Source organism: Rhinoraja longicauda, chromosome 14 (genome assembly GCF_053455715.1).
Source record: "Rhinoraja longicauda isolate Sanriku21f chromosome 14, sRhiLon1.1, whole genome shotgun sequence".
In the NCBI taxonomy this organism is placed as follows: Eukaryota; Metazoa; Chordata; class Chondrichthyes; order Rajiformes; family Arhynchobatidae; genus Rhinoraja; species Rhinoraja longicauda.
The window spans coordinates 9,344,072-9,357,280 of record NC_135966.1 but is presented as its reverse complement, the minus strand read 5'-3'; the positions used below and the strand labels follow the sequence as shown (position 1 = coordinate 9,357,280).

Sequence of the window (13,209 nt, the reverse complement as noted above, 5' to 3'; positions counted from 1 at the left end):
TATATTCCTTTTCTCCAAGGATGCTGCCTGACCTGCTGAGTTACTCCTCTTCAGTTTTTTGTGTTTATCTTCGGTTTAAGCCAGCATCTGCAGTTCCTTCCTACACAAGATGGTGACTGAGCCAGGAGAATCACCAGATAAATGCAATGATAACAATAATTTTTGTGACAGGAGTGCACATGCCCAGTGGAAGATTTTAAATGCTACATGGATAAAAAAAATACTCACGAAAATTGGAGTCAGTTATATAAAAATTATAAATTGTCCCTACTGTGTGTGATAGTCGTGGTTGTGTACAGGCATTGCTGGTCGGTGCGGACTTGGTGGGCCGAAGGGCCTATTTCCGTGCTGTAAACTAAAGTAAAAGACTCTTGAACACAATATAACCATGGGTTATTTAGAAGGTTTGATAAAATAAAACTCGTGATAATAACTCCTTGTAGTTTGAAATGTAAAATGATGAAAATATAATTGAACCAGAAATAGCCTGTTATTGAACACAAACAAACTCAGGGAGAGATGAGGCAAATGAACAAACTGATTTACTGCTACGTGCTGTTCCCTTTATTTCATTTGATTTGTTGATAGCCCTGTTAATTTATTGATTTATCAATGTGATTGCTGCTCTATGACATAACAATTCATTGTTTATTACTGTTCCATAAAAAATATTGACTTATTAGTGTGCCTTTGATTTATTTTGATAATTCACTTCAGTGGTTCAATGGTGCTTTTATTGTTACATTTGCGAAGTGCAAATGCAGTGAAATTATTTCTTCACAAACAGTCCAGTAGACTACATAAGCGCATCCCCCATTAGCAAATTGTACAGAAATAGTCTACCAATCCCACACGTAAGATTATTAAGGGATTGGACACGTTAGAGGCAGGAAACATGTTCCCAATGTTGGGGGAGTCCAGAACCAGGGGCCACAGTTTAAGAATAAGGGGTAGGCCATTTGGAACGGAGATGAGGAAAAACTTTTTCAGTCAGAAAGTTGTAAATCTGTGGAATTCTCTGCCTCAGAAGGCAGTGGAGGCCAGTTCTCCGAATGCATTCAAGAGAGAGCTAGATAGAGCTCTTAAGGATTGCGGAGTCATGGGGTATGGGGAGAAGGCAGGAACGGGGTACTGATTGAGAATGATCAGCCATGATCACATTGAATGGCGGTGCTGGCTCGAAGGGCCGAATGGCCTACGCCTGCACCTACTGTCTATTGTCTATTGTCTATTGTAAGAGGTGCCATGTCTTGGTGCCATTGTCAGAGTCCAGTCCGCGCTCTAGGTTATATGAACGGTGCCCAATCCAGGCGAGTCCAGACAGCATCCCTTGTCAGAATCGAACTTAGGTCTCTAGCGCTGTAAGGCAGCAACTCTACGGCTGCGCCACCGCACCATGCCATTGTGTGTGTGCTTATTCATTTATTCAGTCATTAGTATGACCATTGCTCCATTACTTTATTTGTTGTGCGTTTGCTGCTCAATTAATTTACTAGTTCACTGGCATTTGCTTTCACTGTAATAATTAATTCACCTGCCTGGCACTTTGTTAATATATTTGTTGACGAGCATATGGCTCTATTAACTCGCGAGTGTTAGCCTCCCCATTAAGTACTTAATTTATGTGTTCAATGATCCAATAATTTACTTGTAGGTGCGCCAACTGCTAAACTATTTTTTAATTCACTGGTGCTTGCTGCCACTTCCATTAATTAATTAATCCACATGTTTAATGCTGCATGGAATCCTGTAGCCTGCTTCTTCTTCAATTGTGCTATTTTTTTGTTCATTAATTTAGCAATTTCTTCTTTGCCTGCCGACTAAAACATTTATTAATGTACTGCTCCTGCGGTTTTGCTTCTGTGTGCTACTTTGTTAACTTAAATTAAAGGTATTTGTTTAAAACAATGTAATGTTAGAGTCATAGCATCTTACAGCATGGAAATGGGACCTTCGGTCCAATTTGCCCACACTGGACAACATTTCCCATCTACACTAATCCCACCTACCTGCGTTTGGCCCATCGATATACTAAACAACTCATAACGAGAGTTTTGTTCGTTTGTTCCTGAACTTCAGCCAAAACGGTACACGATAGCGCGACAATTTTAGGCCCACCTTACTCACCATCGTCCCTTTGGAGCTAATGGAAGAAGTTTGATTGAAATCGGTGTTATATTTTTTAAGTTATTCACATTTTAAAGTTTAAATCTATCTCCTAGGGAGGGAGGAGGGTGGAGAAAGGGGGGAGGGAGGGAGAGTAAGGGGGGTTGAGGGGGATGGAGTGTGGGGGAGGGGAAGGGGGGAGGGGGTGTGGAGGGTGGGGGGAGGGGGGTGGAGGCGGGGATGGGGGGGAGGGGGGGAGAGGGGAGGAGAGGGGGGGGAAGGGTGCTGCACCAATGCAGGGGAGTTTTGGGCCCAATGGGTCCACTTGGTCTAGTATCCCTCTAAACCCAGGCTGCAGATGGAACATGTGTAGGAAGGAACTGCAGATGCTGGTTTAAACCGAAGATAGACACAAAAAGCTGGAGTAACTCAGCGGGACAGGCAGCATCTCTGGAGAGAAGGAATGGGTGACATTTCGGGTCGAAGAAGGGTCTTGACCCGAAACGTCACTCATTTCTTCTCTCCAGAGATGCTGCCTGAGTCACTCCAGCCTTTTGTGTCTATCTTGTAGATGGAACATGTTGGTCAGTGTGGGCAAGTTGGGCCGAAGGGTCTGTTTCCACGCTGTATGACTCTCTGACTCTGCTAAAATCATCATCACAGTATAATCGAGATATATTCAGTTATAATAACCTGGTGGTTTGAACTGGCTGATCACAAAACCTGTGAACCAATTTAGTCTGTTTCCCCTTCCTTCCTTCCTTCATCTGCAGATAATTCACCGCGATATCAAACCTGAGAATGTCCTGGTCTCTGGGTCTGGTGTTGTTAAACTGTGTGACTTTGGCTTTGCCCGTACATTGGCTGCACCTGGAGAAACGTACACTGAATACGTGGCCACTCGTTGGTATCGAGCACCAGAGCTGGTGGTTGGAGACAACAAATATGGAAAGTAGGTACATGTTGTGGAGAATCCTTCTCTTTCAATAATTTGATTTTTAGTGTAGTTTATTAATGCCACGAGTACCAAAGTACAGTGAAAAACTTTTGTTGCGTGCTGCCCAGTCTGTAGAAAGACAATACATGATCACAATCGAACCATTTACAGTGTATAGATACATGATAAGAGAATAACGTTGAGTGTGAGGTAAGGCCAGCAAAGTCCGATCAAGGATAGTCCGAGGGTCACCAAAGAGGTAGGTAGTAGTTTCGGACTGCTCTCTGGTTGTGGTAGAATGATTCAGTTGTATTTGTATCACATAGATGTCCTTTGGGTTTATATTGAACATAGGCAGGGGTTGCTTCATTTATTGAGAAGCAGCGGATGGAATCGAACATTGCACGATCATCAGCGAACATGCCCACTCCAGACCTTATTTTTCTGTTTAGTTTAGAGATACAGCGTGGAAACAGGCCCTTTGGCCCATCGAGTCCACAACCACCAGCGATCCCCACACACAAACGCTCCCCTGCACACACGAGGGACAATTTACATTTATACCAAGCCAATTAACCTATAAACCTACACCTCTTTGGAGTGTGAACTGAATATCTCAGAGAAAACCCACGCATGTCACGGGGAGAATGTACAAACTCTGTACAGACAACATTTGTAGTCAGAATCGAACCAGTGTCTCCGGCGCTGTAAGGCGGCAACTCTACCACTGTGCTGCTGTGCCGCATGGGGTTTATGTTGAATATAGGCATGGGTTTCTTAATTTATTGAGAAGTTGCAGATTAAAGTGAACGTCCCTACTTTAGACCTTATGATAGAAGGAAGGTCGTTGGTGAGGCAGGTGGAGATGGTAGTGCCTAGATACTATTCTGAGGTGCCAGTAGGGTCGCCAACTTTCTAACTCCCAAATAAGGGACAAAAGGTGACGTCACCACCCCCCCCCCCCCTCCCCCCCCGCCACGAGACCTCACCCAGCCAGCGGCCACGTGCTCCCGCTCCACCAATGGCGGCCGCCCGGCAAACACACTCGGTCCCACTCCCTGAACACACTCCGCCAGCCTACGGTGTCCGGGCCTACAGTGTCCTGGCCTACAGCGCCCCCTGGGCTTAATATGGGACAAGGGCGGTCCCATACGGGACAAACCAATTTAGCCCAAAATACGGGATGTCCCGGCTAATACGGGATAGTTGGTAACCCTAGGTACCAGCAGTAATGTTTTGCAGCTTGGACAACACACGACCTTTGTCCTTTTTAATTTTTCATTGTACAGACTACTATTCTCGCCGGCACCTTGCCAGATGAGTTTGCTGATTTAAGTCAAGGCAACAATAGAATCCAAAATATCAACATTCACAGACTCAGTCTCAAAAAATGAACTAAAGTCTTCAATTTTCATTACGTTCCTGTTCCCTCTGAATCACGGGCAAACATGTGGGAACCAACAGAGGTGGCACTGTGGCGCAGTGGTAGAGTTGCTGCCTTACAGCGAATGCAGCGCCGGAGACCCGGGTTCGATCCCGACTGCGGGTGCTGTCTGTACTGAGTTTGTACTTTCTCCCCGTGACCTGCATGGGTTTTCTCTGAGATCTTCGGTTTCCTCCCACACTCCAAAGATGTTCAGGTTTGTAGGTTAATTGGCTTGGTAAATGTAAAAATTGTCTGTAGTGGGTGTAGGATAGTGTTAATGTGCAGGGATCGCTGGTCGGCACGGACCCAGTGGGCTGAAAGGGCCTGTTTCCGCGCTGTATCTTTAAACTAAACTAAACTAAACTAAAACTTCCCTTGGTCGGCATAAATCAATATCACATGGATACGAAACGCTTAGAGAGATATGGGTCAAACACAGGCAGGTGGGACGAGCATAGATGGGGCACCTTGGTCAGCACGGACAAGCTGGGCTGAAAGGCCTGTGTCCGGGCTGTATGACTCCATTACTTGCGTAAAGCAAATTAGTTAAGGCTGACTGTACAGTTCAGCTGGTTGAATACCTGCTGATTGCTATTGACTGGGCTGACACAGAAGGAAGTGTCATAAAAATGAAGGACTAAAACCAAAGGGAAAAGACAGGGTAACTGGATTCGTAAAGCTAGCTGGTTAACTAACTTTGTTTTATTTCTGCAATTTGAATTGAAGATGAATCACGTGGAATCAAACAGTCATTCAGTAATCAATGACACTTTATTGTCACATGTGCAGTGAAATTCTTCGTTTTCTTGCACACAATACACAAAGTATGCGAAAGAGTCGACACGTTTCTGGCACCAACAAAGTTACACAAAATTACTCCACAGGGTCATGTTGGTCCCTCTCTGTTCTCAGCGGTCCCCACCAGCTGCTGGGTGCCTCTTAGTTCTTGGCCGCTCCCCCACGCCGGGTGCCTTCTGTTGTACTTCGTGGTCCGGTATCTGTTATACCTTTGTTATGACTCTGGACGGAACACAAGGACACGTGTTTAAAAGGTTAGAATGCTGGAGCTTAAATCCAGGCTGTTTATTCCATGGCCACCTGGAACCAGAGTGACCACCTAATCACCTCATTCTCTTATATACATGTTACTACACAGGCAAACAAAGTAGTCCTTGTGATACAACAAAGTAGTCCCTGCAATATCACAACACCTTCTTTGTTCTCGCCAGCCCCCCCTCCCCCCCCAGCACCGAGTCTTTATAAAAATGAATGTAAACTTGAGGGGGCCACAATGGCACAGCTGAGACAACCGCTGCCTCACAGCACCAGAGACCTGGGTTCCATCCTGACCACGGGCGTTGTCTGTGCGGTGTTTGCACGCATGACTGTGTGGGTTTCCCCCGGGTGCTCCGGTTTCCACCCACATCCCAAAGACGTGCGGGTTTGTCGGTGAATTGGCTTTCTGTAAATTGTCCGAGTGTGTCGGGGGTGGATGAGAATGTGGGATAACACGGAACCAGTGTGAACGGGTGATCGCTGGTCGGCGTGGACTCGGTGGGCCGAAGGGCCTGTTTCCGCGCGCTGTACCTCTAAACCAAGTGTGCAACGGATGGAAGTGAAGGCAAAGAAATTGGAAATAACTACAAGTTAATACTCTGCGGCAGTTTGGACGGGAGGTTTTTTTTTGTCAGATGTTGAGCAGACTTGTGATATTAGGTGCGTGCGAGTTAACGCTAACATTCTCCGTGACTAAAGTGTAAGAAAATAACTGCAGGTGCTGGAGCAAATCGAAGGTATTTATTCACAAAATGCTGGAGTAACTCAGCAGGTCAGGCAGCATCTCAGGAGAGAAGGAATGGGCGACGTTTCGGGTCGAGACCCTTCTTCAGACTGAAGCCCACCGTGACTAAAGCCTCTAATTCCTATGTTCAAAAAATGCTTCGTAGGAAGTAACTGATTGCAATAAATACTTATTTGGAAACTTTTTTGTAGGCCGGTGGACATTTGGGCATTTGGCTGCATGAGCATTGAAATGGCGACGGGCAGTCCTTACCTGCCAGGAAATTCGGACTTAGACCAGATCCATAAGATAGTGACGCAAGTGGGTGAGTATGAAGGCATAATTACAGGCATGGGTCAGAGCTGCTGCACCACACCAACCAACTCTTTTCTAATATCACAATATGTAATTCATCTTGATATCCTAAGTATATTTTCCATACTATGCATAAAGGTTGGCACAGTAGTGCAGCTAGTAGAGCTGCTGCCCCACAGCGCCAGAGACCCGGGTTCAATCCTGACTACAGGGTGCTGTTGGAAGGAGTTTGTACGTTCTCCCCGTGACCTGTGTGGGTTTTCTCCGAGATCTTCGGTTTCCTCCCACACTCCAAAGACGAACAGGTATGTAGGTTAATTGGCTGGGCAAATGTAAAAACATTTTTTTTAAATTGTCCCTAGTGTGTGTAGGATAGTGTTACTGTGCGGGGATCGCTGGGTGGCGTGGACCCGGTGGGCCGAAGGGCCTGTTTCCGCGCTGTATCTCTAAATCTAATTCTAAACAAATCTCCGGGGGCTCCGGTTTCCGCCCACACTCCAAAGACGTGCAGGTTTGTAGGCTAATTGGGTTGGATAACATTGTAAATTGTCACTAATGTGTGTGTAGGATAGTGTTAGTGTGCGGGGATCGCAGGTCAGCAGGGACTTGGTGGGCCGAAGGGCCTGTTTCCGTGCTGTGTCTCGAAGCTAAACTGAACAAAATATGTCATTTATATTGATATCCTAAGTATATATTCCGCAGTTTGCGTAAAAGGCAGCACAGTGGCTGCCTCACAGCGCCGGAGACCCAGGTTCAATCCTGACCTCGGGTGCTGTCCGTACGTAGTTTGTACAATCTCCCCATGACCGCGTGGGTTTTCTCTGGGTGGTCTGGTTCAAGCCACATTCCAAAGACGTACAGAATAGTAGGTTAACTGGCCTCTGGAAATTGCCACCTAGATTGTAGGGAGTGGATGAGAAAGTGGGATAACATAGAACGAGTGTGAACAGTTGGTGTGGACTTGGTAGGCCAAAGTGCCTGTTTCCATGTTGTAGCTCTAAAGTAAACTAAACTAAAATAAAACAAAATAAGTATGTAAATTGTGTTAGTAAATTCAAGTCGGAAGGGTGTCAGGGGTGATGCGGAAAAGGCAGGAGAATGGGGTTGAGAAGGAAAGATAAATCAGCCATAATTGAATGGCGGAGTAGACTTCATGGGCCAAATGGCCTAATTCTGGTCTTATAACTGATGAACTAAATATAATTTCATTGGAGATGGACACAAAATGCTGGAGTAACTCAGCGGGGCAGGCAGCATCTCTGGAGAGAAGGAATGGGTGACGCTTCGGGTCGAGAAGTCTGAAGAAGGATCTCGACCCGAAACATCACCCATTCCTTCACTCCACAGATGCTGCCTGTCCCGCCGATTTACTCCACCATTTTGTGTCTATCTTCGGTGTAAACCAGCATCTGCAGTTCCTTCCTACATAAATTTATTGGAAGTGGATATAATCAGATAAATTGCCAGAGTTCCAACCAGCAATGCAAATGCGTTTTGTGTCTGTCTTTCATTGGGGTTTCTTTGAGGATCTTTACAGTGTTACTTAGTGATGTGAGCTAACCTCTGAGCTGCCTCATTGTAACCTGCCTTCTTTACTTTGCTCAGGAAATTTAACACCCCGTCTCAAGAGTCTTTTTAGCAAAAACCCCACGTTTGCCGGTGCATGTCTACCCGATGTCCAGAGGCCAGAATCACCAGAGAAGAAGCTGTCAAAATATAACCCTTTGTTGACTCTGCTGGTGAAGGTAAATGTCTTTGAGGGGAAGAAAGCCATTAATCAGTTATTGCCGGTGGGATGTCGAATGCCATCACCATGTTTTCCGAGAATTTTTGTTCACAAACCTGCTACCTAATTATTAAAAGGTGGATACAATACTTGAAGAAGGGTCCCGACCCTAAACGCCACCTCTCCATGTTCTCCAGAGAGGCTGCCTGACCCGCTGAATTACTCCAGCACTTTGTGCCTACCCATGTTCTCCAGAGATGCTGCCTGACCCGCTGAGTTACTCCAGCACTTTGTACCTAACCATGTTCTCCAGAGATTCTGCCTGACCCGCTGAGTTACTCCAGCACTTTGTACCTACCCATGTTCTCCAGAGAGGCTGCCTGACCTGCTGAATTACTCCAGCACTTTGTGCCTACCCATGTTCTCCAGAGAGGCTGCCTGACCCACTGAATTACTCCAGCACTTTGTACCTACTCATGTTCTCCAGAGAGGCTGCCTGACACGCTGAATTACTCCAGCACTTTGTTCCTACCTATGTTCTCCAGAGAGGCTGCCTGACCCGCTGAGTTACTCCAGCACTTTGTGCCTACCCTGATCTCCAGAGAGCCTGGGGCAGGATAGTGAGAGAAATATGTGCACACCAGGGTGAAGGAAGGGGAAGCACTGGAAATAGAGAAGGGGAACAGGATGGTGTTATGTAAAATTGGAGAATTCTGTTCATGCAATAGACCATAGGCAATAGGTGTAGGAGGAGGCCATTCGGCCCTTTGAGCCAGCACCGCCATTCACTGTGATCATGGCTGATTATCCATAATCAGTACCCCGTTCCTGCCTTCACCCCATGTCCCTTGACTCCGCTATCTTTAAGAGCTCCATCTAACTCTCTCTTGAAAGCATCCAGAGAATCGGCCTCCACTGCCTTCTGAGGCAGAGAATTCCACAGATTCACAACTCTCTGGGTGAAAACGTTTTTCCTCATCTCCATTCTAAATGGCCTACCCCTTATTCTTAAACTGTGGCCCCTGGTTCTGAACTCCCCCAACATCGGGAACAAGTTTCCTGCCTCTAGCGCGTCCAACCCCTTAATAATCTTGTATGTTTCAACAAGATGCCCTCTCATTCCGCTGGGCTGTAAGCTGCCCAAGCGGAATACGAGGTGCTGTTCCTCTACTTTGCGCGTGGCCTCACTCTGGCAACGGAAGAGTCTCAGGACAGAAAGGTGAGCGTGGGAATGGGAAGGGGAATTAAAGTGGTTGGCAACCGGGGGATGTGGTGGGCCGGGCGCATGTGCTCGGGATAACCGGTAGCTGAGACATGGTTTGGGCCTACTCGAAGGCTTGTCGGTCGACGTGAGCGGGAGGGAGCTGGACATGCCGGACGTGTGGAGCAAGGGCCGGTGGGAGGGAGAAGCGGGGTAACGCCTCCAGCGCCCCAGCGGTCGGCTGCTGGAGGCGGCAACCCCCCCCCCTCCCCCCCACCCACCGGGGATACAAAGATGGCCGGGCGAGGCGGGGAGAGGAGAGGGACATCAGTTCGCGGGAACTGCTCCAGTACATCGAGCGCGCGGGCCGACCGGGACATTGTACAATGAATAACGACGCCAAAAATGTCGGTGCCAGCATGTGTAACACCATAGCGGCACAGTGGCACAGCGGTAGAGTTGCTGCCTTACAGCGAATGCAGCGCCAGAGACCCGGGTTCGATCCCCACTACGGGTGCCGTCTGTACGGAGTTTGTACGTTCTCCCCGTGACCTGCGTGGGTTTTCTCCGAGATCTTCGGTTTCCTCCCACACTCCAAAGACGTGCAGGTTTGTAGGTTAATTGGCTGGGCAAATGTAAAAATTGTCCCTAGTGTGTGTAGGATAGTGTTAATGTGCGGGGATCGCTGGTCGGCGTGGACCCGGTTTGCCGAAAGGGCCTGTTTCCGAGCTGTATAACTAAACTAAATTTCACTGTGCAGTTGCATACGTGCCAAATAAAGAACTATTGTTTCCGATTTGTTTGGACGTAAGGATTGATTGGAAATGCAATGTTTTTCTTTGCAGAAATGCTTACAGATGGACGCAGACAAGAGAGCCTCCTCCGCAGAGCTCCTGAAGCACGAATATTTCACAGCCGATGGATTCTCAGAGAAGTGAGCACTCTTTAAAACAACAGCTGTTTCAATGATATTCCTAACATCACTATTGCTATGGTCCGAAATCACTCAGGAAAAAAATCCATTCATCAACAAAGCAGTGTGCGATGATGACTGGATCAGTCAATCCTTGTAGGTTTTGGGTGGAAGTAGAAGTGGGCTGGAGACGGTGTGTTCTGGCCACCCCATGATAGGAAAGACGCGGGGACCTTTGGGGAGGGTGCAGATGACGTTTACCAGAATGCTTAGGAAGGAACTGCAGATGCTGGTTTACATCGATGATAGACACAAAATGCTGGAGTAACTCAGCGGGTCAGGCAGCATCTCTGGAGAAAAGGAATGGATGACGTTCCGGGTCTTTTAGATTTTTTAGATTTAGAGATACAGCGCGGAAACAGGCCCTTCGGCCCACCGAGTCCACGCCGCCCAGCGATCCCCGCACATTAACACTATCCTACACACACTAGGGACAATTTTTACATTTACCCAGTCAATTAACCTTCATACCTGTACATCTTTGGAGTGTGGGAGGAAACCGAAGATCTTGGAGAAAACCCACGCAGGTCACGGGGAGAACGTACAAACTCCGTACAGACGGTGCCCGTAGTCAGGATCGAACCTGAGTCTCCGGCGCTGCATTCGCTGTAAGGCAGCAACTCTATCGCTGCGCCACCGTGCCACCCTACATGCATCGATGATAGACACAAAATACTGGAGTAACTTAGCGGGTCAGGCAGCATCTCTGGAGAAAAGGAATGGATCCCTTCCATTAGAAGTGTAGTTTAGTTTAGTTAGAAGGGTCTCGACCCGAAACGTCACCCATTCCTTCTCTCCTGAGATGCTGCCTGACCCGCTGAGTTACTCCAGCATTTTGTGTCTACCTAGGAGTTTAGTTTAGTTTAGTTTAATTTAGAGATACAGCGCGGAAACAGGCCCTTCGGCCCACCGGGTCCGCGCCGATCAGCGATCCCCGCACATTAACACCATCCTACACACACTAGGGACAATTTTTTTACATTTGCCAAGCCGTAACCTACAAACCTGTACGTCTTAGAAGTGTGGGAGGAAACCAAAGATCTCGGAGAAAACCCACGCAGGTCATGGGGAGAACGTACAAACTCCGTACAGACAGCACCCGCATTCGAGATGGAACCCGGGCCTCCGGCGCTGCATTCGCTGTAAGGCAGCAACTCTACTGCTGCGCCACCGTGACCGCCCTGAGCTGCCCAAGAGTTTTCATTGTGCCTCTGCGAGATAGAACCCGGCTCACTGAACACGAACGTTACTGCCCATGTCCGCATAGTCCAGGGCCCTGGAGGTTCAGCGTGGCGACGTTGCAGTAAGTGAGAAGGGCAGGAAAACTGAAATAGCAGCTGTCAAACTGACAGTGTGCAGTGAAAGGCAGGCTCTAGAGGGGGTAAGAGGCAGAGTAATACTTGCAAATGGATTGAGAATTCTAGCGGTAAGAGAGAGTGTGTCCAGTGTTCTGGGAAATAATCCTAGCCAAAGATATGGCCTTCGAGGTGAAGGTAGTTGAAGATTAGGAAGAGGTCATATATAGATCAAAATGTGATGATATTTAGATGTGAGGGAATTGAATAGAATTGAATGGAATTGAGTTGAATTATTGAATTGAATTGAATTGAACTGAATTGAAATATACTGCATAGTAGCAAGCCCTTCGGCCCACTGAGTCCATGCTGACCATCAATCACCCACTCTAGTTCATGTTAGTTCTGTTATCCTACTTTCTCTTCCACCTCCTACACACCAGGGGGCAATTTACAGAGGGCCAATTAACCTACGAACCCGCACGTCTTTAGGATGAGGGATGAAACCGGAGCACCCGGAGGAAACCCACACGGTCACAGTGAGAATGTGCGGACAAGGCAAAGACAGCACCTGAGGGCAGGATCGAACCCGGGCCTTTGGCTCTGTGGTTCAGCAGCTCGACCAGCTGTGCCACTGTGAAGCCGAGATCTCCTTTGTATCTGCTGATCATTGAGTTTGGAGAGGGGATTAGAAGGGGGAATGCCGTACAGGTTTGTAGGTTAATTGGCAGGGCAAATGTTAAAAAATTGTCCCTAGTGGGTGTAGGATAGTGTTAGTGTGCGGGGATCGCTGGGCGGCGCGGACCCGGTGGGCCGAAGGGCCTGTTTCTGCGCTGTATCTCTAAAAAAAAATCTAGTTACATAAATAGATAAATAGAAGAAAGTGATGGGGAAGAAAGGAGGCCTCACAGTGCTGGTGGCCTAGGTTCAATCCTGACCTCGGGCACTGTCTGGGTGGAGTTTGCACATTCTCCCTGTGCCCACATGGGTTTCCTCCGGGTGCTCCGGTTTACTCCCACATCCCAAGGATGTGTGGGGCTGTAGGTTAATTGGCCTCTGTAAATTGCCCCCTACCTAGTGTGTAGGGAGTGGGTGTGAGAGTGGGCTAATATACCTGTAGAACTAGTGTGAATGGGTGATCGATGGTCACCTGTTAGGCCAAAGGGCCTGTTTCCAAGCTGTATTTCTAAAACTAAAACTAAAAACTAAATAGACACACAGAATGGCTTACAATATGGACAAAAGCTGTTCAATCTTGAAGTCTTTGACATCTGAAAGAACGAACATTTTTTGTTGAAATGCTTGTCATGCAATAATGATATTTTACCTGAAAATATACGTTACATTGCTCGAAAGGATTGGAAAATGTAAACTAACCAGTGGTAACATAAATAACTTGTGTAGGCTGTGGGTAATAGCTAGCCAGGAGCTGAAAGTGTTGCTTCAGTGA

General features: G+C 47.4%; 1 protein-coding gene across 3 annotated transcripts in view; it reads left to right on the top strand.

Moving 5' to 3' along the window:
* Positions 1-13,209, top strand: part of LOC144599817 (cyclin-dependent kinase-like 2) — a 45,113-nt gene that overhangs the window by 9,421 nt on the left and 22,483 nt on the right. For all 3 annotated transcript variants that reach the window (XM_078411067.1, XM_078411065.1, XM_078411066.1), the window contains 4 exons: positions 2,880-3,058; positions 6,462-6,574; positions 8,170-8,309; positions 10,337-10,425. In XM_078411067.1, the coding sequence (XP_078267193.1) occupies positions 2,880-3,058; positions 6,462-6,574; positions 8,170-8,309; positions 10,337-10,425 (521 nt within the window). The remainder of the gene's footprint in view (positions 1-2,879; positions 3,059-6,461; positions 6,575-8,169; positions 8,310-10,336; positions 10,426-13,209) is intronic.